Source organism: Salmo salar, chromosome 13 (genome assembly GCF_965601325.2).
Source record: "Salmo salar chromosome 13, fSalSal1, whole genome shotgun sequence".
Lineage (NCBI taxonomy): Eukaryota > Metazoa > Chordata > Actinopteri > Salmoniformes > Salmonidae > Salmo > Salmo salar.
This window is the reverse complement of record NC_138303.1, coordinates 88,846,454-88,870,310: the sequence shown is the minus strand read 5'-3', so window position 1 is coordinate 88,870,310 and position 23,857 is coordinate 88,846,454. Positions and strand designations below refer to the sequence as shown.

At 45.8% G+C, this 23,857-nt stretch overlaps 2 protein-coding genes across 2 annotated transcripts; both read left to right on the top strand.

Moving 5' to 3' along the window:
• Nucleotides 1-995: 995 nt before the first annotated feature.
• On the top strand, nt 996-20,095 carry LOC106567764 (dystrophin-related protein 2). The gene is made up of 21 exons (XM_045692330.2): nt 996-1,426; nt 3,661-3,769; nt 3,946-4,208; nt 4,522-4,668; nt 4,881-4,959; nt 5,101-5,161; nt 5,548-5,609; nt 5,704-5,778; nt 5,887-6,106; nt 7,335-7,420; nt 7,557-7,714; nt 8,905-9,071; nt 9,161-9,272; nt 9,369-9,505; nt 9,620-9,685; nt 12,097-12,144; nt 12,281-12,412; nt 12,619-12,853; nt 12,973-13,096; nt 13,208-13,306; nt 19,740-20,095. Exons 1-21 carry the CDS (start codon nt 1,172-1,174, stop codon nt 19,757-19,759), a joined length of 2,655 nt encoding a protein of 884 aa, XP_045548286.2. The 5' UTR covers nt 996-1,171; the 3' UTR covers nt 19,760-20,095.
• Nucleotides 20,096-20,433: 338 nt separating this feature from the next.
• Nucleotides 20,434-21,798, top strand: rpl36a (ribosomal protein L36A). Its single transcript, XM_014138035.3, has 5 exons — nt 20,434-20,568; nt 20,875-20,980; nt 21,220-21,287; nt 21,471-21,593; nt 21,723-21,798. Exons 1-5 carry the CDS (start codon nt 20,566-20,568, stop codon nt 21,741-21,743), a joined length of 321 nt encoding a protein of 106 aa, XP_013993510.3. The 5' UTR covers nt 20,434-20,565; the 3' UTR covers nt 21,744-21,798.
• The last annotated feature ends 2,059 nt before the right edge of the window (nt 21,799-23,857 follow it).

Genomic DNA, 23,857 nt, shown 5'->3' with positions numbered 1-23,857 from the left:
TTTCCCCGGGCATTAGCTTTCAGCTTCCATACAGAACAACCCATTTTTATTTTTACTGTGATGCCAGTAGAAGTCAAACACAACCCTGGTAGTTTGAAGCATGCATTTGTGTGATGGTAAGATCACATAATCATTTTTAAATTGCTTGTTGTTTATTTTGCTTAACAAGCGGTTTGAGATTCTGTCTGTAATGAAAAGTGCTATTAAAGTTCAATAAATTATTATCATTATTAGAATAGATATTTATTCCACAATATCCTTAACTGTGGTGTGTTTTCTTTAACAAATATGTTGTGATGTGCCCTCCTAGATGTATTTATATCATGCGACTTATCATCTGCCATCTGTTAATTTAGCCCCTGACTTTCTGGACCTGTGTCTGTGGCTCTGTTTTGTCAATTCCATTATTTCCTGTTTGGTTACCGTTTACAGTTTTGGTAAATTGCTACTTGTGTGCTGTGTTGTTTTTGTCACTGCTGAGGAAAGTGGAACTTATTGAACCAGGGAGAATTCTATGGAGAGCGGGGTAAATTAGTGCTAACCCAGAGCTTATCTCCCAGGCTTTAATTAGCACATAAACCATGAAGGGACCCCCACTGACTCTCACAGCACTTAATAGACAGGCTGGATGTAGCATTTTAATTGCTGGTGTTGACATTGAACTGACAGAAAGTAGACGTTGCTCTGAATCATAGATAACGCAGAGGGGAACATGCCCTGCAAGAATGTTACTTGTCAGTACCATGTTGGATTGTGCGTTTGAGGGTTCCCTCGTTCAGACTGCTGGGCTCAGAAGTGGCCTCTAGCAGGACATTGATTGACTCTTGAAATTTAGGTCAGCTCAGGGGTCACTGTTGAACTCTAGGGCAATCTCAATTGCATACTCCTCACGTCCTCTCCCCTCGCCTCCTTCTCAAAACCCATTGGAGAAGTTCACCTCTGGCTATCTCATCCAATAGGTTTTGAGAAGGAGGCGAGGAGAGGGGATGCGAGGTTTATGCAATTGAGATTCTCGCACTGTGCTGATAGGCCTAGATGGAGAGCATGGTCTTGCTCGGTTTTCTGAGGAAGTCATTACAGTACATTTCAAATACATCCATTAATGTGTTTGAAATTCTTAACCACCCACGCATAAAGATTACCCACTTTCAAACTTTTCACATATTTTGGAATGATTTGTGAGAAAAATGCTGTATTTACTCAACATTTAACAATGCATGTACGATTAGTGTTTGTCTGTGTTTCAAAATGTATTTCCAATGCACACAGTGTAGGACTGGAGACTCTCGCAGACATTAACGAGAGGCTACAGCGTTCGCTACAGGGCATCATTGATTGGCTATCTGTGAAGGATGAGGAGCTATCTGACAGTTTGCCTTTACATGGCGATATAACAATCTACAAGCATCAGAGTGAGGTACATCAGGTAGGCCAAAACAATCTATAAGATATACACTACTGTTCATAAGTTTGGGCTCACTTAGAAATGTCCTTGTTTTTGAAAGAAAAACACATTTTTTGTCCATTAAAAGAACATACATTTGATCAGAAATACAGTGTAGACATTGTTAATGTTGTAAATGACTATTGTAGCTGGAAACGGCAGATTTCTTTTTAATGGAATATCTACATAGGCGTACAGAGGCCCATTATCAGCAACCATCACTCCTGTGTTCCAATGGCACGTTGTGTTAGCTAATCCAAGTTAATCATTTGAAAAGGATAATTGATCATTAGAAAACCATTTTGCAATTATGTTAGCACAGCTGAAAACTGTTGTTCTGATTAAAGAAACAATAAAACTGTCTTTCTATAGACTAGTTGAGTATCTGGAGCATCAGCATTTGTGGGTTTGATTAAAGGCTCAAAATGGCCAGAACAAAGAACTTTCTTCTGAAACTCGTCAGTCTATTCTTGTTCCGAGAAATGAAGGCTATTCCATGTGAGAAATTGCCAAGAAACTGAAGATCTCGTACAACGCTGTGTACTACTCCCTTCACAGAACAGCGCAAACTGGCTCTAACCAGAATAGAAAGAGGAGTGGGAGGCCCCGGTGCACAACTGAGCAAGAGGACAAGCACATTAGAGTCTAGTTTGAGAAACAGATGCCTCACAAGTCCTCAACTGGCAGCTTCTTTAAATAGTACCCGCAAAACACCAGTCTCAACGTCAACAGTGAAGAGGCGACTCTGGGATACTGGCCTTCTAGGCAGAGTTGCAAAGAAAAAGCCATATCTCAGACTGGCCAATAAAAATAAAAGATTAAGATGGGCAAAAGAACACAGACACTGGACAGAGATATGGCTTTTTCTTTGCAACTCTGCCTAGAAGGCTAGCATCCCAGAGTCGACTATTCACTTTTGACATTGAGACTGGTGTTTTGTGGGTACTATTTAATGAAGCTGCCAGTTGAGGACTTGTGAGGCATCTGTTTCTCAAACTAGACTCTAATGTGCTTGTCCTCCTGCTCAGTTGTGCACCGGGGCCTCCCACTCCTCTTTCTATTCTGGTTAGAGCCAGTTTGCGCTGTTCTGTGAAGTGAGTAGTACACAGCGTTGTACGAGATAGTCAGTTTCTTGGCAATTTTTCGCATGGAATAGCCTTCATTTCTCAGAACAAGAATAGACTGACGAGTTTCAGAAGGAAGTTCTTTGTTTCTGGCCATTTTGAGCCTGTAATCGAGCCCACAAATGCTGATGCTCCAGATACTCAACTAGTCGAAGGAAGGCCAGTTTTATTGCTTCTTCAATCAGAACAACAGTTTTCAGCTATGCTAACATAATTGCAAAAGGGTTTTCTAAGGATCAATTAGCCTTTTCAAATGATAAACTTGGATTAGTTAACACAACGTGCCATTGGAACACAGGAGTGATTGTTGCTGATAATGGGCCTCTGAACGCCTATGTAGATATTACATTACAAATCAGCCGTTTCCAGATACAATAGTCATTTACAACATTAACAGTGTTTACACTGTATTTCTGATCAATTTGATGTTATTTTAATAGTGCTTTTCTTTCAAAAACAAGGGCATTTCTAAGTGACCCCAAGCTTTTGAACGGTGGTGAACATTTTATTTGTTTGACTTTTATTGTCCATTTTTTTGCAGGATATGTACACAATATACATGTGCCGTATATAAATAAAATATAATAATGGCCTTGTACAGTTATTTCACATTAAGCCATTGTTTATGGGGCGGTTGGCAAGAATGGTTTTGATGGTCTTTATATGCCCATACAAAATCATCTCTACAGTCTTTGACGTCTGTCTGTTGTACTGAATCACAAATGCCCAACGCATGCAATGTATGAAATGTAGTCCAAGTGAAATTCTAAATAGAGAGAGAGTACTTCAACCCACATTATGATGTAGTCTGAATGTATTGTCATTGGAAATCAACACAGATTCAGTCTGGAGCCTAAGCTTGTGAATATTTCTTCTCTTGTTTGCTCCTGGCTATATTTGCAAGTCCACAGAGGTCTGTTATCTAATTCAGTTACAAGGATGAAAAAAACAAGATATCCAGTGTCGTATGCATACTCCAGTTTTCTGGTTTTATTAACGTTAAATCTTGTTATGCTGCTATGTGCAGCACTTAACCCAGAGCAGATAGAATGATGATGGAACGGATGTCTGTTCTGTTGATCTCTTTTTTAGGTTTTCGTTGAGGAGTTAAAGTCTCGGGGACCCTTTATTTACTCGGTGTTGGAGTCCGCTCAGGCCTTTCTGTCACAATGTGCCAATGTGGATCCAGATGACAGCAAAGGTGGGGAAGTCAACAAGATATGGCAAACCCAATTATCAGACCAATAAGTTAAGAAGTTAGTTATGTGTTCCTGGTTAGGAAGAAAATGCTTATCTCATAATAAGCTGAATCCTGATTTGTCATTGTCTCTCCAGTGAGATCTGCCCTTTCTGTTCCTCTGCATCTCCTGTCTGTAGACGTGAGTACTCGGCAGCAGAGTGTCGGTCGCTGGGTGTGGAGGCAGGCCGCAGTGGCCAGAGACCTGTGGGAGAGTGTGATGACACGCAGTGTTCAGCGTCACAAACACATGCAGTGTACTCTGGAGCGCCTCACAGAGCTACAGCGGGCTGTGGAGGAGCTGTGCCTGGACATGGAGCAGGCTGAGGGGGTGCAGGAGGCCTGGGGGCCCATTGGAAACCTCCTCATTGACTCACTGCAGGACCACATCGATGCCACCAAGGTATGCAGGAATCAACAACATACAACCATTTTGTTTTCCACTACTAAGGTCCATTTTTATTTTCCATTATATAATGACTACTTAGACTAACATTGAAAGTGAGCTGATATGCTCCAAATGCTTAATGAGTGCGCATGGGCATAGAATAACTAAATTAGCAGCTATTCTCTGCACATTATATAGTTTGATTTATTCTAGATTGCTTTACCAGCAGATACAGCATATTTGGTCAAAGACCCTACATACCAGGATGTTGTGTTATGATTGGCAAATGGTTGCCATGTTAGTGACTGGCATGGCCTCTATGTTGTAGTTGTTCCAGGAGGAGCTGACTCAGGGTCAGGAAGGCATGAAGCATGTCAACCAGCTAGTCCACCAGCTGACCATCTCCAGTGTCCCCCTGTCAGAGGACAACACCCACGGTCTGCAGCAACTCAACGCCAGGTGGAAACTGCTGGAGGTACAAAAAAGGGAGAGGCTAAAATCCTATATGAGATTTTATAATCCTGATCTGCCCCTGCAACAATGTTCTCCAGCAGTCTCATTTTTCCCATCACTTTTCTAAAGCCTCTTGTTGTCAGATCCCATGTAGTATGTTACTCTGTCCCTGGGAATATGCTGTAGCAGGCTTAGAGATGTGTGTGCTGTAGTGTGTGTGTTTCCCTGTTGCAGGAGTCCACTGAGAAGAGACTGAGGCAACTGCAGGATGCCCACAGAGACTTTGGGCCCAGGTCCCAGCATTTCCTCTCTGGTAAGCTGTTTCTCTCTTTCTCTGCTGGAGAACCCCCTCAGAACACTGGTTACATTTGCCATGTTGTGTGCCCTTGCTCTTCTGGTTACATTTTCCATGCTACATTGTTGTGCTTGCTTGATTTACATTGTTTCATTTTAGGTTCAGTGCAGATTCCATGGGAACGTGCCATATCGCCCAACAAAGTGCCATACTACATTAAGTAAGCATAAATAAAAACACAAAACCAGTGTGAAAAAACAGCAGCCTTCCAGCACAAATACAAGTCTAGCACCATACAGTGGTTCTTCCTTTAAAAGTTTAGAGCTTATGCAGCGACCGTTTGTGGTAGATGGTGGCAGATTGTGGTAAATTGTGTCATTCTGGCAACAATGGCTGACACTTAAATAACGTGCCTTATAATTATGCAGCACTCCGCAAGCTGTGCTGCAGTAAGGCCGCAACTTTTAAAGGAAGAACCACTGTAGCATGTCACAACAGTTTCCCTCTTTTTGTGACCCGTGTCCCAGTTTGTTTACTGTGACCTCCATATTTACTGTGACCCCTGTCCCTCTACGTCTCTCTACATGTTACTCTCTCTTGCTACAGCCATCAAACCCAGACCACTTGTTGGGATCATCCACAGATGAAAGAGCTCTACCAGGCACTTGGTAAGACTGAAGAAAAGGATCGCCATATGATTGCAAGGATGCTTCCTATTATGGTGTTGATCTAAAGATGCCATTATTTACCATCTTTCCCCAGCTGATCTGAACAATATCAGATTCTCTGCCTACCGAACAGCCTTGAAGCTGCGACGTGTACAACAGGCCTTGAGATGTGAGTGTGTTACTGTGTCCAGTGGCCTGTCATATTAATAGCCCCACTCAATCACCGCAGCAGTAGTGTCACAGCTAGCGCCCTTCTCCCTTTCCCCTCTACCCAAAGTGGACAAGCTGAGCCTTGGCTGTGTGGCAGAGGTTTTCCAGGGCCTGGGGTCGGGGTATGATGACCCCGTGGCGGACGCTGTTGAGGTTATAGATGTCCTGGAATTCATCCATGCTCTGACCAGCCTGTACGAGCAGCTGGAGGAGAAACATGGCGTCTTGCTCGACATCCCACTCTGTGTGGACATGTGTCTCAACTGGCTGCTCAACGTATACGACAGGTCTGCCTAATGGAACATCTTCTTCATTTTCTACAGTTTATTCCCCTTTTTGTCTATCCTTTAGCCTTTCTATTTCCAATCTCTATCTATTCCATAACATGTCACTCTCTCCACTCTTTACCTTAAATATTTTCCCTCCATCTCTCTCTGCATCTTTCTCTCTTCCTCTAAGAGACATCCTAGGTCAGCCCCACATCAGGGGTTGCTCTCTCTATCTCTTAGATAATTTAGCTACAGTACATCACTCTTAGCAGGGCTCCTTGGATTAGCCATTCAGTTTAGTGAACAATATTCCCCAGGGCAACATCACCAACCAAGTATCAAATAAATATCCAATGTTGCGTGACAGCGCTCAGTTTGCGTGTGTGTGTTTTATACTGCGGCCTTTACGCTCTTTGGATAGCGTGCATTTGTCCCTGGGAGATTGTATGTGAAGACTGTGTGGACGTGTTTAACTTCTTGTGGGGATCAGAAGTCCCCACAAGAGTAGTAAACAAACAAACATTTGACCATTTGGGGACATTTTGTTAGTCCCCACAAGGTCAAATGCTATTTCTAGTGGGTTTAGGGTTAAGGTTAGAATTAGTGTTAGGGTTAGAATTATGTTTAGGGTTAGGAGCTAGGGTTGGTTTTAGGATTAGGGTTAGGAGCTAGGTTTAGGTTTAGGATTAAGGTTGGGTTCTTGGGTTAGGGTTAGGGTTAAGGTAAGAGTAGGGTTAGGGTTAGGGAAAATAGGATTTTGAATGGGACTGAATTGTGTGTCCCCACAAGGTTAGCTGAACGTGTGTGAGTGTGTGTGTGTGTGTGTGTGTGTGTGTGTGTGTGTGTGTGTGTGTGTGTGTGTGTGTGTGTGTGTGTGTGTGTGTGTGTGTGTGTGTGTGTGTGTGTGTGTGTGTGTGTGTGTGTGTGTGTGTGTGTGTGTGTGTGGCGCTATAAATGCATTCATATGCACTTCAGCTGAGCAGCTGAAGGCCAAAACAGTGAGTATAGCGCTCTGGGGCTAACACCTGGATATCTTATGAATGTGCGTGGGTAATGAACCATGTGCATTTGTGTGTGAGAAGGAGAGAGATAGTGAGGGTGTATTACTGCATTATCTCATGCTTAGATGGCAGTTGACTCTGTTGAGTAAGAATGTATACCACTGTGAAAAAACATCCACCTCACCCCATAATGTGTGGCAGTCAAACACTGAGACGTCCTCTTTTTCTCTCTCTGCTCCCTCTAGTGGCCGTAATGGGCAGGTGAGAATCCTATCCTTCAAGACAGGACTGGTGTGTCTATGCAATGCTGACATTCAGGAGAAATGCAAATGTAAGATGTGCTTTGTTACTGTATATGATGTATTTCCAAACAACCGTAACTCACATAATCACTACAAGCAAGTTCAAGAGTACAGAGAAGTGCAGGTTGTGTCCTATATGTCCTGTCTGAGGAGAGGGTATGTCAGATCTGTTCTGGCAGGTGTCTGGGCCTGGTGGATGTGCTGACCAGCAGCACCTCAATTCCCTGCTTCAGGAGATAATCCAGATCCCATGGCAGCTAGGAGAGGTGGCTGCCTTTGGAGGGAGCAATGTGGAGCCAAGCGTGGCCAGCTGCTTTCGCATGGTGAGCTAGGATTTACATTGGTCAAACTAGCTGCTACTGTTAAGTATAGCTAAGGTTTTCCCCATCTAATTCCCTGTTATTGTGTGAGATTACAATAAGTAAAATCCAATCTGTGTTAAAAACTGCTACTTGTCATTAGATTATCTCCAATCTTGATATGTGATGTTGTTGATTATCGAAGTGGATTTTGAACATTCTTTAATCTATAACAAATAATGTGAGCAGCAGACTAAGGTCACAGAGGATTTGAGGCTGTTAATAAGTCTTTGAGTAGTTCTGAGACCATGGTGGAGAGATGCATATGCCTGATTAAACACTGTGAGCCCTATTCAACTAACCATCTATGATGACAGTTATGCTAACTCAAACTGTATAATGTTAAAAGCTAATGTCAAACATTCATGATAAATACTGAGACATCCATGCCTTGTTTCTGATAGACTCTTTTAGATCAGCCAGTCATATTTCTGCTGCCTCTGTTTCATCTTGACATATCTGAGTGAGATTAGTAAACAGTCAACTATGTCAAAGGGGTCATGGCATTTTAATAGGCTGTGTTGACTTATCTGAAAGGGCTAATTACCACAGGCTCTGTCGCTCTGACCTTTTGCTGTCTGTCAGCTTGTTTGTGTGGGCTTTACGGAGGTACATATGTGTACATTGGTGTATTTGTGTATATTGTGTATATTTGTATGTCCACATGCATGTCTGTTTGTGTAGTAAATATGTGATTTGTCCTCTGGTATGTCCCCATGATAGATACTCAGCAGTCCTTTACTCCAGTGGCATCGGGATGCTACTATAGTAGACAGGCTTTATCAGGCTCCACAGCTGGATTAGAGCACACCACTGGAACCCAAATGGGAATGACAACTTAATTATGCAATTTCTCTCATCTAGGCCCTCAAGAAATTTTACATGGAGTGCCTTTCAAACCCTTTTAATGAGAATTTAGTCCAGTAATGAACATTAGTGACTCATGAGGCTTTTCTTTAACATTTCTTATCATCAATGTCATGAATTATTTCTGGCAATGAATGACTGTGAAGCTCCAGTAATTTCCTACAGCTCTACTTAGTCAGTCTCTGAAGGGGACCAGCTGCCCTCAGGGTGCCAGAGAGCACAGGCCCTGCCTTCGGGATCTCTGGTGGTCTCATGGTCCTCTTCTCCTCCCCACCGTGTGGCTGTAGGCTCCTGGGAAGACCTCCATCCAGCTGTCCCACTTCCTGGAGTGGATGAGCCTGGAGCCCCAGTCCGTTGTGTGGCTGCCCGTGCTGCAGCGAGTGGTCCAGGCAGAGAACGCCCAACACCAGGCCAAGTGCTCCATCTGCAAACAGTGTCCCATCAAAGGCTTCAGGTTAACCACAGGGCCTCGACAGGGAAACACCATTTCAACCATCTAGAGAATGTCAATAATATTTTGGCTTTTAACTCATTTTCCCCCAGATACAGAAGCCTCAAGCAGTTCAATGTGGACATTTGTCAGAGCTGCTTCCTGTCCGGGCGTACTACCAAGGGCAAGGCTTTAATTTACCCTATCATGGAGTACTACACCCCAGTAAGACTAATTTTATTAGGCCATACTACACCCAAGCATGGCTACAAGAATATTCCCATGGAATTGAAATGTACATTATTTTCTGATCTCTGACAGACCACTTCAGGGGAGAGGATGCGTGATTTTGCCAAAACATTGAAGAACAAGTTCAGATCAAAGCAGTACTTCAGCAAGCATCCCCAGAGGGGCTACCTGCCTGTACAGTCTGTCTTGAGGTCAGGGAGTGAGGAGACGTGAGTCCACAGAATTAGTTCTAAAGCCTGGGAGGTCTTATGTGATGGCACATCCGGAGACTGTCAGCACAGATTGACTCCTGACTTTGATTGACATCTCTGTGCTTCCTTTAGGCCCAGCTCATCCCCGAGGCTTCCCCACTCGGACACACACTCCAGGATTGAGCACTATGCCTGCAGGTATGAGTCAAGAAATCCTAATATAGCATCAGCCACCTGCTCCTGCCCATTAGCTGGGTGGACTTCACCCTGGGGGTGTTGGGTCAGGCTGAGTCAGAAAAGTGGGCCTGAAGCCTACCAGCACTAGGGCCAGGAGGAGAGCACGCCAAAGGTTAGCAGTGTCCACAGAACCTTATAATCCAGTTTCTCAGGCAATAACTCCTGCAGCCTATATTTGGAACAGCTGGGCTGAGATCAGCAGCCTGCTGAACACTACGTGTTCCCCGGCAGCACTGTGGTTACTTCAACAAAGCAAGTATTATGTCAGCCACACATTTGTCAGTTTCTTTACTTCAATGTCAGTGAAGAAATCTAAAAAAAAAACTCTCTAGTAACTTCTTAATTTTCATCTGTTCACTATCCATGCATGCAGTCTTTATCTGTCCCTACATTCGGCCCTCAGCAGCACTGCTCACAGTGTGCCTTTTCTCTGAAATAATCTTCTCCACACAGATGAACATCATGCCACTAATGAGTATGGTGGAGTGGCGTGACTCCCTTATTTCGGCTTAATCATATTAAAACATTTAGTCTGGCGTGTCCTCTTTCTCTGCAAGATCATGTTTATAAGAAATTAAAGCAAAAAGTGAAGAAAACACAGAAATGTAATTCTGCTAAGGAAAGTGTCTACAGAAAAGCACAGAAGCCTGATTTAGGAGCAACAGAAGGAGCAACAGTTGTTCCCCCTTGTAATGTTTAGACTGCTGCATTTGTACTTCTTGGAATTCCCTCCCATGATACATATTCAATTTACCTCACAGTGAACTACAGTTCCAGTCATAGGTTTGGAAACACCTACTCATTCAAGGGTTTTTCTTTATTTTTACTATTTTCTACATTGTAGAATAATAGTGAAGACATCAAAACTATGAAATATCACATATGGAATCATGTAGTAACCAAAAAAGTGTTAAACAAATCAAAATATATTTTATATATGAGATTCTTCAAAGTAGCCACCCTTTATCTTGATGACAGCTTTTCACACTCTTGGCATTATCTCAACCAGCTTCACCTGGAATGCTTTTCCAACAGTCTTGAAGGAGTTCCCAAACTCGTTGGCTGCTTTTCCTTCACTCTGCGGTCCAACTCATCCCAAACCATCTCATTTGTGTTGAGATCGGGTGATTGTGGAGGCCAGGTCATCTGATGCAGCACTCCACCACTCTCCTTGGTCAAATAGCCCTTACACAGCCTGGAGGTGTGTTTTGGGTCATTGTCCAGTGGAAAAACAAATGATTGTCCCACTAAACGCAATCAGATGGGATGGTGTATTGCTGCAGAATGCTGTGGTAGCCATGCTGGTTAAGTGTGCCTTGAATTCTAAATAAATCACTGACAGTGTAACCAGCAAAGCACCATCACACCTCCTCCCCCATGCTTTACGGAGGGAACCACACATGCGGAGATCGTCCGTTCACCTACTCCGCGTCTCACAAAGACATGGCGGTTGGAACCAAAAATCTCACATTTTGGCTCATCAGACCAAAGAATGGATTTCCACCGGTCTAATGTGCATTGCTCGTGTTTCTTGGACTAAGCAAGTCTCTTCTTATTATTGGTGTCCTTTAGTAGTGGTTTCTTTGCAGCAATTCGAGCATGAAGGCCTGATTCACGCAGTCTCCTCTGAACAGTTGATGTTGAGATTTGTCTGTTACTTGAAATCTGTGAAGCATTTATTTGTGCTGCAATCTGAGGTGCAGTTAACTCTAATGAACTTATCCTCTGCAGCAGAGGTAACTCTGGGTCTTCTTTCCTGTGGCGGTCCTCATGAGAGTCAGTTTCATCATATCGCTTGATGGTTTTTGCGACTGCACTTTAAGAAACTTACAAGGTTCTTGACATTTTCCGGATTGACTGACCTTCATGTCTTAAAGTAATGATGGACTGTCATTTCTCTTTGCCTATTTGAGCTTTTCTTGCCATTATATGAACTTGGTCTTTTACCAAATAGGGCTATCTTCTGTATAACACCCCTACCTGGTCACAACACAACTGATTGGCTCAAACGCATTAAGAAGGAAATCAATTCTACAAATGAACTTTTAAAAAGGCAAACCTGTTAATTGAAATGCATTCCAGGAGACTACCTCTTGAATCTGGTTGAGAGAATGCCAAGAGTGTGCAAAGCTGTCATCAAGGCAAAGGGTGGCTACTTTGAAGAATCTCAAATCTCAAATATATTTCGATTTTTTTAAAACATTTTTGGGGTTACTACATGATTCCATATGTGTTATTTCATAGTTTGGTTGTCTTCACTATTATTCTACAATGTAGAAAATAGTAAAAAATTAAGAAAAACCCTTGAATGAGTAGGTGTGTCCAAACTTTTGACTGGTACTGTATGTTTTTACTGTCTGCTTCTGTTCAAGACTCGCTGACATAGAGGACCAGAACTGCTCCTTCTTCAATGAGAGCCTGTAAGTTCATCATATAAAGCTCTTACTTAATGATACAAAATGAGACTGTTTCCAAGATTAACATTACATTATCTTTACTCAGGTTTTCTTACATGTCCGCATAGTTCATTCTGTCCTTCCCTCTGTTAATGGCCAGGGATGAGGATCAGTATCTTGACCGCCTGGAGCAGGACTCCCTGGCCTCCTGTCATCATTACCTGGGTTATACAGGCTGTGAGACCCAGGATGAGCTGCAGAGGACACTGGCCATGCTGGAGAATGAGAACAGGTGAGAGGTCACTAACGCTCATGTCCTTATCATTTCATGAGTGGTGAGGTCAGTCCAATCACGTCCAAATCAAAATATTTCTGCCATCAGGGTATCGAATCATATCCAATCATCATGTGTTTACCTCTGATCTGCCATAAGAGCATAGATGAAAACATAAAAACACAAATGAGTGCCTGGGGTCACAAAGGTGTAATTTCCCCCAGGGTGCTCCAGGGGGAGTACCGACGTCTGAAGTGGCAGCACGCTGAGGCCCAGGCATGTCCACACCTGAGGGAGGGCTCTGTGGACCAGGAGGACTACCAGGACCAGGCCTTGCTGGCTGAGGCCAAAGACCTGAGGCACCATAAGGGCAGGCTGGAAACCCGCATGCAGATCCTGGAGGACCACAACAAGGAGCTAGAGTCCCAGCTCCACCGGCTCAGGGAGATTCTACAACAGGTGAGTCTCAGCCAGAGGTTAGCAAATAGGGGGATGCCTCGAATGCACAGTCCTATCCACATGAAAGTGCATCCTTTTATTGTCTTGTGATATTAGAATATGTTTTGTGAGTCCAACAGAACAGAGAGGATTCAGAGGACAATGTATCGACTGGAACACCATCATCTGTGTACTCTCCTGTGTCACGAAGAGACCAGCTGGGGAGACAGCTAAACTCAGGAGCCTCCAACACAGAAACCCCAAGTAACATACTACGCTAGTTTGATATGAGGATTAACTATCAAAGACATGTTGCTATTAGGGGCTTGTCTAAAAGGGAGCCCTCATGCCTGTGTTTTCCCTATGTGTAATCAGGGCCGGCCTTGGAGCCAGAGCAGGGTGTTACAGCCTATCACCTTCAACAGGTCATAGAGCAACTGAAGAACGTCTTCCCCTTAGAGACCAGAGAGAACGGTAAGTTCAAAGGGGTGATAACCCACCGTACCTTCTCTGCTATGCAATCTGGTTTCAGAGCTGGTCATTGTTATATCTAGCCTAGCTGTAGAAGAACGCACATCTGCACAGTTTCACATTGTACATCACTCTGTCGTTTTAATGACATGTGCCACTCATTCTGACAACCCATTCGTCCGTAAAGCAGCACACTGTCGTAAACCATAACAACGTACAGTATGACGTACAGCACGTCGTACCATACATAACATTTCCCCCCCCTTTCCAAAACCAGGGACTGGTAGCATATATAAAATGTCCATAGGGCAAGAACCTAGAGTGATACCTGTAAGAAATAAACATTAACCCTTAAACGGAAGGACTCTCCAAACTAGCCAGTTCAATCCATTAACCTGGAGGTTGACTAAGACACCTACCGGAGCCTAAGAATGAAAAGAGGTTAAGTAGTCCCCCAGATGAGCAGGGCGAGTTCGTGCCCGCATAGGCCTTTCTTCAACCGCCACCGCTTGTGGCTCTGGCCCTTGGGGAGCCCACAGAGGCTGGGGCTCGGGTGGTAGTGGTGGGGGAGGTCCATCCGGTGGCGTCTCTGGCCTGCATGTCTGTTCTGTGTGCATTCGTATTCCTTGAGGGGCAGGGACTTTTCTGAGGCGGCTGGCGTGCCAGCGTGATCCATTGCTCAACATGAATGTGGCGGGTACCAGTTGTCGACTGACCTGCAGGGGGTCCGACCAGAATGAGGCCATTTTGTTGCACTGCTGAGGCCGTCGGGCTCGGACCCAGTCAGACACTTGGATTATCGACTTCTTCATCCTGTGTGCCTTGTCAAAACGCTGTTTCATTGCTCTTTGGTGCCTGGTCACTGCCTGCTTTTCTTGGGTGCACCTAGCGCCCGGTTCTGCAACTCTCTGTGTTCTGAGTCTGTCCAGTGGCAGTTCCATCTCACGACCTAGCATGAGGGATGCAGGGGAGACCTGTGTTGTTGTGTGTTTGCTTGCTCTGTAGTGCATTAGCGTTTGATTCAAAGCAGTTTGGAACGTGCACCCCTGGACCAGGTGCGCTCTGATGCCGTTCTTCAGCGTTTGGTTGAAGCGTTCCACCCCTCCGTTAGCTTGTGGGTTGTAGTAGGCCGTGCGGATGTGTTTGATTCCCTTGTTGCTGAGATATGAGGAGAACTCGGCAGAGATTAGCTGGGGCCCATTGTCCGTGGTAAGGGTGAGGGGTAGGCCCCACCTTGTGAACAGGCTGTCTAGGATGTCCACGATGGCCTGTGCTGTGACAGTTCCGACAGGAACCACTTCTGGCCACTTAGAGTGGAGGTCATACACCACCACCAGGAAGCGCTGATGGTGAGGGACTGCGTGTCCATGGATCTCGCCACAGGTGTCCAGTTGGATGTGCTCCCAGGGGCGGGACGGCCATGCGAGAGGCTGCAGGGGGGGTGGGGCGGACTGTCCTGTTTTCCCACTGAGGAGGCATGCAGCACAATCCCTGACCAGGGCTTCAATGTCGTGGTCGATGCCTGGCCACCACACAAGGTCTCAACATCGCTGTTTGACCTTCACTATGCCCAAGTGCCCCTCGTGCGCCATGGATAGAACACGCGCACGCAGACCACTTGGGACCACAGTGCAAAACCCTCGAGAGACACAGACTTCTTCCCAGCAAGAAAGTTCGTGCTTCACCCTGGCGAAAGTCGCCAGCTCTTCCGGCACGTGGGCTGGCCATCCAGTGCGTATGTAGGTGCGCAGGGTAGACAGTGTGGGATCCTGTTCCGATGCTTGCTTCAGCTCCTCCAGTGAGACGACTGACTGAAGAGGAGCGTAAAGCATTTGTACAAGCTCTGTTTCGTTGTCGTCTGGCAAGACAGTCGGAGTAGGAGCATCAAAGGAGCGTGAGCGGAGGTCTGCCACCACGTTATCCCTCCCCGGAGTGAACTTCAGCTGATAGTCGTACTGTCTGAGGCGGTCGGCCCATCTGTGCAGCCGAAGTGGCTTGTGGCCAGTTCCTGATGACGACAGTAGCGTTGTGAGGGACTGGTGGTCGGTTCGGAGCGTGAACAGACGGCCATATAGGTAGAGGTGCCACCTTTCGCACGCCCAGACACAGGCCAGTGCTTCTCGTTCGCCCACAGAGTACCGTTGTTCTGTGGGGCTCAGGGCCCTTGAGGCGTAGGCGACGGGCCTCTCAATGCCATTCTGCAGCTGTGAGAGGACAGCTCCTAGTGCTCCAGCTGAGGCATCACATGTGACAATGGTGGGGCAGACGGGGTCAAAGTGAGCCAAGACTGGGGCTGTGGTGAGCTGGCTCTTCAGTGAGCGGACCGTGTCTGAGTAGGCTGCCGTCCAGGCCCATGGCTCATCCTTCTTGAGGAGCTGGCGAAGGGGCGCTGTGGTCTGGGAGTAGTGGGGCAGAAACCGGAGGTAGTAAGCTGTCATGCCCAAGAATGAGGCCACCTGAGAGGCTGAGGTCGGTTCCGGGATCCTGTGGACGGCTTCAATGTTCGACATGAGTGGGGCATTGCCTTTGGCCGACAGGCGGAACCCCACAAACTCGACGGCTGGAGCTGCAAAGGTGCACTTTCCACCGTTAAGGGTCAGGTTGTTCTGCAGTAGAGCGCTGAATACTCTGTGGAGTCGATAATCATGGATGTGGAGGTCAGGGCCATGGACCACGATGTCATCCAGATAGACCGCCACCCCCAGGTATTCCAGCGAGGATGGTGCTCATCACCTTCTGGAAGCAGCTGGGGGCGGAGCTAAGTCCAAAAGGCATGCGTGTATATCTGAACACGCCAGCATGTGTGACAAAGGTCGTGAGATCTCTGCTAGCTGCATGGAGGGGTACCTGAAGATAACCCTGACGAAGGTCAAGCTTCGTGAAGATCGTGGAGCCATGGAATTGTGCGGTCAGCTCCTCAGCTGTAGGCAAGGGGTACTTATCTGGGACAACGGCCTTGTTCACAGCACGGAGATCCACGCAGGCCCAGATTCCACCTGACTTTTTGGTTGCAATGACTAAGTTTGAAATCCAGGGGGCAGCATTGACTGGCTCAATGATGCCTGCATCCAACTGTGCCTGGAGATCTTTTGTGACGTCATCACGCAGTGCAAAGGGAATGCGCCGCAGGGGCTGCATGACTGGGGTCACTTTCGGATTCACTAGGGGCCTGTGAGTAAAGGCTGTGAGGCAGCCCAGTCCATCAAACAGAGTTGGCCAGTTCTGTTGCCATGTGCAGGTAACCTGGTGGATAGCTGACCCACTGTCATCTCTCAGTGTGAATCCCAAGCCTGTGAAGAGGTCGAGGCCCAAGAGGTTGGCACCCCGCTTTGCAACATGAAATGTGAATGATGGCAGATGCTTGGTGCCGTAGTGTACTGGGACCTGGAGGGTGCCTACAATGTCTATCTTGGATCTACCGTACCCACACAGGGCAGTGGAGGGCTGTTGGAGTGGTAGGTGACTGAAAAACTTGTGGCAAGGTGGCAAGGTGGCAAGGTTGAGCAATGACACCGCAGCGCCAGTATCCAGCAGCAAAGGCAAACCCACCTCAACCAGCTACACAGTGCATGTCCTGAATGACACATGGTTGGTGGAGACAGTTCGGATTTCAGTGTGTTCATGTTGAGAGTGAGATGAAACTAAGGGCCTGTGCTGGGTGGAGCTAGTAACTGGGGCAGAACGACACACTTTCGCAAAGTGATTGTATTTTGAACAGTTCTTGCATATTTTCCCACGGGCTGGGCAGTTTGAAGCCCTTGAATTGTGAGAGCTAGCCCCACAGTTGCCACAGCTACTTCTGTTTGTTTGTCTGTGTGCCTGCTGCACGGGCATGCCGGTGTCTGTGTCCATGCAGCTATCAACGTGGGAGGCCATGCGCAGCGCGTGATCGTTGTAGTGCGCCTGCTCGGGCTGAAGCTGCTGTGTGAGGATGGCTGGGGGCCGAGTGTATGCTGCAGATCTGTCTGTTAGCATAGTAGAGCATTCCAACGCCGCATCAACCTGGAGTGCTATTTTAATAGCTCCATCTAGTTGTAAATTATCCGATTCCAAAAGCAGTTTCTCCCGTGTCTTTTCACATAACGTCCCCTCTATCAACTGATCCCTGATGATCTCGTCCTGAAGTGTCCCATAGTTACAAGAGCTAGCCAAATCCCTCAGATTAGCCACATAGCTTTGAATGGACTCACCCGGCCGTTGGTGTCTCTTCCGTAGCCGGTAGCGTCGGAGAAGCACTCGCTCTTTCCCGGCGAAGTGGTTCCGTAGGAGGCTGACTGCAGCAGTGAATGTAGGAGCCGATCCAAGCGCTCTGAAAATCCTCTGTCCCTCTGTACCGAGGCAGTGACGGAGCAGTGCTGTCCTCCGCTTGTCGGAGATTGTAGAAAAGTCCATAGCTTCGATATAAGTGTTAAAGCTTTCGAGCCAGTTATTCCACGGGACTGGAGGTTCGCCAGGCACGGGGAGGAATGGTGCTGGCGGTGGTAAACTGAATTCAGCCATCTTCGTCGCCAATGTTATATCTAGCCTAGCTGTAGAAGAACGCACATCTGCACAGTTTCATTGTACATCACTCTATCGTTTTAATGACATGTGCCACTCATTCTGACAACCCATTCGTCCGTAAAGCAGCACACTGTCGTAAACCATAACAACGTACAGCACGTCGTACCATACATAACAGTCATGGGTGCACCTCAGCCACGCTCAAGGTCCTAAACGATATCATAACCGCCATCGATAAGAGACATTACTGTGCCGCCGTATTCATCGACCTGGTCAAGGCTTTTGACTCTGTCAATCACTGTATTCCTATTGGCAGACTCAACAGCCTTGGTTTCTCAAATTATTGCCTCGCCTGGTTCACCAACTACTTCTCTGATAGAGTTCAGTGTGTCAAATCGGAGGGCCTGTTGTCCGGACCTCTTGCAGTCTCTATGGGGGTGCCACAGGGTTCAATTCTCGGGCTGACTCTCTTCTCTGTATACATCAATGATGTCGCTCTCGCTGCTGGTCATTCTCTGATCCACCTCTACGCAGACGACACCATTCTGTATACTTCTGGCCCTTCTTTGGACACTGTGTTAACTAACCTCCAGACGAGCTTCAATGCCATACAACTCTCCTTCCGTGGCCTCCAACTGCTCTTAAACGCTAGTAAAACTAAGTGCATGCTCTTCAACCGATCACTGCCCGCACCTGCCCGCCTGTCCAGCATCACTACTCTGGACGGTTCTGACTTAGAATATGTGGACAACTACAAATACCTAGGTGTCTGGCTAGACTGTAAACTCTCCTTCCAGACTCACATTAAGCATCTCCAATCCAAACTTAAATCTAGAATCAGCTTCCTATTTCGCAACAAAGCATCCTTCACTCATGCTGCCAAACATACCCTCGCAAAACTGACCATCGACTTCGGCGATGTCATCTATAAAATAGCCTCCAACACTCTACTCAACGAATTGGATGCAGTTTATCACAGTGCCATCCGTTTTGTCACCAAAGCCCCATATATTACCCACCACTGCGACCTGTATGCTCTCGTTGGCTGGCCATCGCTTCATACTCGTCGCCAAACCCACTGGCTCCAGGTCATCTACAAGTCTCTGCTAGGTAAAGACCCGCCTTATCTCAGCTCACTGGTCACCATAGCAGCACCCACCTGTAGCACACGCTTCAGCAGGTATATCTCACTGGTCACCCCCAAAGCCAATTCCTCCTTTGGCCGCCTTTCCTTCCAGTTCTCTGCTGCCAGTGACTGGGACGAACTGCAAAAATCAATGAAGCTGGAGATCTATATCTCCCTCACTAACTTTAAGCACCAGCTGTCAGAGCAGCTCACAGATCACTGCACCTGTACATAGCCCATCTGTAAACAGCCCACCCAACTACCTCATCCTCATACTGTATTTATTTATTTATCTTGCTCCTTTGCACCCCAGTATCTCTACTTGCACATGAATCTTCTGCACAACTACCATTCCAGTGCCTAATTGCTATATTGTAATTACTTCGCCACCATGGCCTATTTATTGCCATACCTCCCTTATCTTACCTCATTTGCACTCACTGTATATAGATTTTTCTTTTTCTACTGTATTATTGACTGCATGTTTGCTTATTCCATGTGTAACTCTGTGTTGTTTTATGTGTCGAACTGCTGTGCTTTATCTTGGTCAGGTCGCAGTTGTAAATGAGAACTTGTTCTCAACTAGCCTACCTGGTTAAATAAAGGTGAAATAAAAAAACGTTTAAAAAACAAAGGCTGCATTCTTCTGATAATGATCAATGGGATATCTCCACTGCATAATCCTTATGACATCAGAAAAATATGTCTGAAAAGTATGCCAGCCTTCTTTGACCATCTCTGGATATTCTCTAATGGTGTGTACTTAGTACATTTAAATGTCTGTTCTTTTTGTTTTTGGCCCCATAGGTGTTGCATCACCTTTTTGACTTGTTTGCCATTCCAGAGACCAGACTGTGAACCTAACAACACCTATCCTTAACGGATAGCCTTCAAGATTCCTCTCACTATGATCAAGCACATATCACTACTGAGATCCATGTGTGTTTTATCCACCTTAATACACATTGAAGTGAACAAACAGGCTGATAAGGAATACGTTTCACAAAATAAGTGTACATTATGGATGTCCAGTGGCCAAATGTACTACTGGATGGAAATATGATGTGTTGTTTTATGGTGTCAGGCCCATCTTTGTCTATGTGTAATATTTCATGATGTTGATATTTTTTACATTTTCAAGAATTAATAAATTCATAATTCAATGTTTCTCTCTAACCGTTTAATTATTTTGCACAAAAGTACATTTCCACATGCAGTTATTCAATATTCTGGCTCTCAGTAATAGTTCAAATTTATGAAAAAGTTATATTTCATTGTCACAACGTAGGCCCACAGAGGGAACAGCCATACAAATCACTTAGCAGTACTTTCCATACAAGGATATTATCTTCTGTTAAATGGACTTAATCGACATGACGGCACAATTTTCACGCCACTATACCGAAGTGACTTTTTCGTAGCAGGTTAGGAGAACTTACACAGCAGGTTAAGATAATTAACGTAGCGGGTTAGGAGACTGGGGTTAAGGTTAGGAAAATGGCTAGGGTTAGGTTTAGAGAAAACGCTCTCCAGCCGACCCACACATTTCCGGTTTACTACCGGTATACGTCATTTACATGTGGTCTCCTTACATTTTTCTTCATTTGAGCTCCTGCCCCAGGAGTGTGCAGTCATGGTATGTTTATTCTCCACGCATTTCTAATTCACATCTTTTTCTAATATGTATATTAGCTAATGTACAGACATACATACGAGCCAGTTGGTTGCGGCCCTAGCTAACGTATTCGCAGAGGTGTTAGCTAGCCAGCCACGTAGCTAACGTTAGCTAAGCGAACACTTCCAATGTGTAACGTTACTTCGCAATATCGCTAGCTAACGTTATTGAAATTGCTAGCAAGCAATGTGACACAGGCTTCAGTAGAGAGGAAGTCTTAACTATATCTTTGGTACAGTCATTTACTAGTGTTTATGTTGTATTTAGGTAAACGTACCGAAGACCCGCAGGACTTACTGCAAGAAATGTAAAAAACATCAAACTCACAAAGTTACCCAGTACAAGAAGGGCAAGGATTCTCTGTATGCACAGGGTAAGTTTGCTACGGAGTTTAACGTTCAAATCAAATTGTATTGGTCACATACACGTATTTAGCAGAAGTTATTGCGGTTGTAGCGAAATGCTTGTAAACTTAGGACTTTTAAACTTAGGAACTAGAAGCAGAGCTGCCATGTGTCGTTACTTCCCAGTCTCTGTCTGCTTGAACATTCACATGTATTTATGCGTGGTGTCTACCTCGGCATGCATTAATCAGGTAACAATCTATTTTAGGCAAAAGGAGATACGACCGAAAGCAATCTGGTTATGGTGGCCAGACAAAGCCTATTTTCAGGAAGAAGGTATGCAAGAATCACAATGGGGAAATATTTTACAAATGCACTGTTACCCTAGTCTTCCCTTCTAAAGATGGGACTTGTTTTCAAATTGCCTCTGTTTTAGTTACCATGTCTACCCTAGTCGGCACATGAATAATTTCCATATTTTTATGTTGCATGCTTGAACCCTTGTGATTTGTCCTGCAGGCTAAAACTACAAAGAAGATTGTGTTGAGGCTGGAGTGTGTGGAGCCCAACTGTCGGCAAAAGAGAATGGTACCCATCAAGCGATGCAAACACTTTGAACTGGGAGGAGACAAGAAGAGGAAGGTAATATTACTGGTTGGACACTAAGACATTTTAGCTTCTTATAGATGGTGATTTGAATCTATTTGTAGCAATCTGTGAAATGTATTTTTATTTTTTACCTAATCACTATCCTTTTTCTTACTCTTTCAGGGCCAGGTCATCCAGTTTTAAACAGTTTCTCTTTTCTTGGGCCGCTTTTATCAATAAAATCTATATTCTAACTGTACCTGAACTTGTACTGTATTTACTGTTGTCACTTGATAATAAACTTCTAGTATACATTGGAACCAGTCAGACAAGTGATCTTGAATTGTCTGACACATGCAGTTACACATGAAAATGCCCTCCTTTTGGCAAATCTGACCACGACTCCATTTTGTTGCTCCCAGCCTATAGACAGAAACTAAAACAGAAAATACCCGTGCTCAGGTCTGTTCAACGCTGGTCCGACCAATCTGATTCCACGCTTCAAGATTGCTTCGATCACGTGGACTGGGATATCTTCCGGATAGCGTCGAACAACATTGATGTATACGCTGATTCGGTGAGCGAGTTTATTAGCAAGTGCATCGGTGATGTTGTACCCACGGCGACTATTAAAACCTTCCCCAACCAGAAACCGTGGTTTGATGGCAGCATTCGCACGAACCACTGCTTTTAATCAGGGCAAGGCAACCGGAAACATGACTGAATACAAACAGTGTAGCTATTCCCTCCGCCAGGCAATCAAACAAGTTAAGCATCAGTATAGAGACAAAGTAGTCCCAATTCAACAGCTCAGACACGAGAAATATGTGGCAGGGTCTACAGTCAATCACGGACTACAGAAAGAAAACCAGCCCTGTCTCGGACCCCGACGGCTTGCTCAAAGACAAACTAAACTTCATTGCTCGCTTTGAGGACCATACAGTGCCACCAATACGGCCCGCTACCAAAACCTGCGGCCTCTCCTTCACTGCAGCCAACGTGAGTAAAACATTTAAACTTGTTAACCCTCGCAAAGCTGCCGGCCCAGACAGCATCCCTAGCCGCGTCTTCAGAGCATGCACAGACCAGCTGGCTGGTGTGTTTAAGGACATATTCAATCAATCCCTATCTCAGTCTGCTGTTCCCATATGCTTCAAGAGGGCCACCATTGTTCCTGTTCCCAAGAAAGCTAAGGTAACTGAGGTAAACGACTATCGCCCCGTAGCACTCACTTCTGTCATCATGAAGTGCTATGAGAGATTAATCAAAAAATCATATCACCTCCACCCTACCTGACACCCTAGACCCACTTCAATTTGCTTACTGCCCCAATAGGGCCACACGACGCAGTCACACTGCCCGAACCCATCTGGACAAGAGGTATACCTATGTAAGAATGCTGTTCATCGACTACAGCTCAGCATTTAACACCATAGTAGCCTCCAAACTCGTCATTAAGCTTGAGACCCTGGATCTCGACCCCGCCCTGTGCAACTGGGTCCTGGACTTTGACGGGACGCCCCCAGGTGGTGAGGGTAGGAAACATCTCCATCCAGCTGATCCTCAACACTGGGGCCCCACAAGGGTGCGTTCTCAGCCCTTTCCTGTACTCCCTGTTCACCCATGACTGCGTGGCCATGCATGCCTACAACTCAATCATCAAGTTTGCAGACGACACTACAGTGGTAGGCTTGATTACCGACAACGATGAGACAGCCTACAGGGAGGAGGTGAGGGCCCTTGGAGTGTGGTGTTAGGAAAACAACCTCACACTCAACGTCAACAAAACAAAGGAGATGATCGTGGACTTCAGGAAACAGCAGAGGGAGCACGCCCTCTATCCACATCGACGGGACCGCAGTGGAGAAGGTGGAAAGTTCCTCGGCGTACACATCACGGACAAACAAATGGTCCACCCACACACAGTGTGGTGAAGGCAAAACAGCGCCTCTTCAACCTCAGGAGGCTGAAGAAATTTGGCTTGTCACCAGAAACACTCAAACTTTTCCAGATGCACAATCGAGGGCATCCTATCAGGCTGTATCACCGCCTGGTATGGCAACTGCTCCGCCCACAACCGTAAGGCTCTCCAGAGGGTAGTGAGGTCTGCACAACGCATCACCGGGGGCAAACTACGTGCCCTCCAGGACACCTACACCACCCGATGTCACAGGAAGGCCAAAAATATCAAGGACAACAACCCCCAAGCCACTGCCTGTTCACCCCGCTATCATCCAGAAGGCGAGGTCAGTACAGGTGCATCAAAGCTGGGACCGAGAGACTGGAAAACAGCTTCTATCTCAAGGCCATCAGACAGC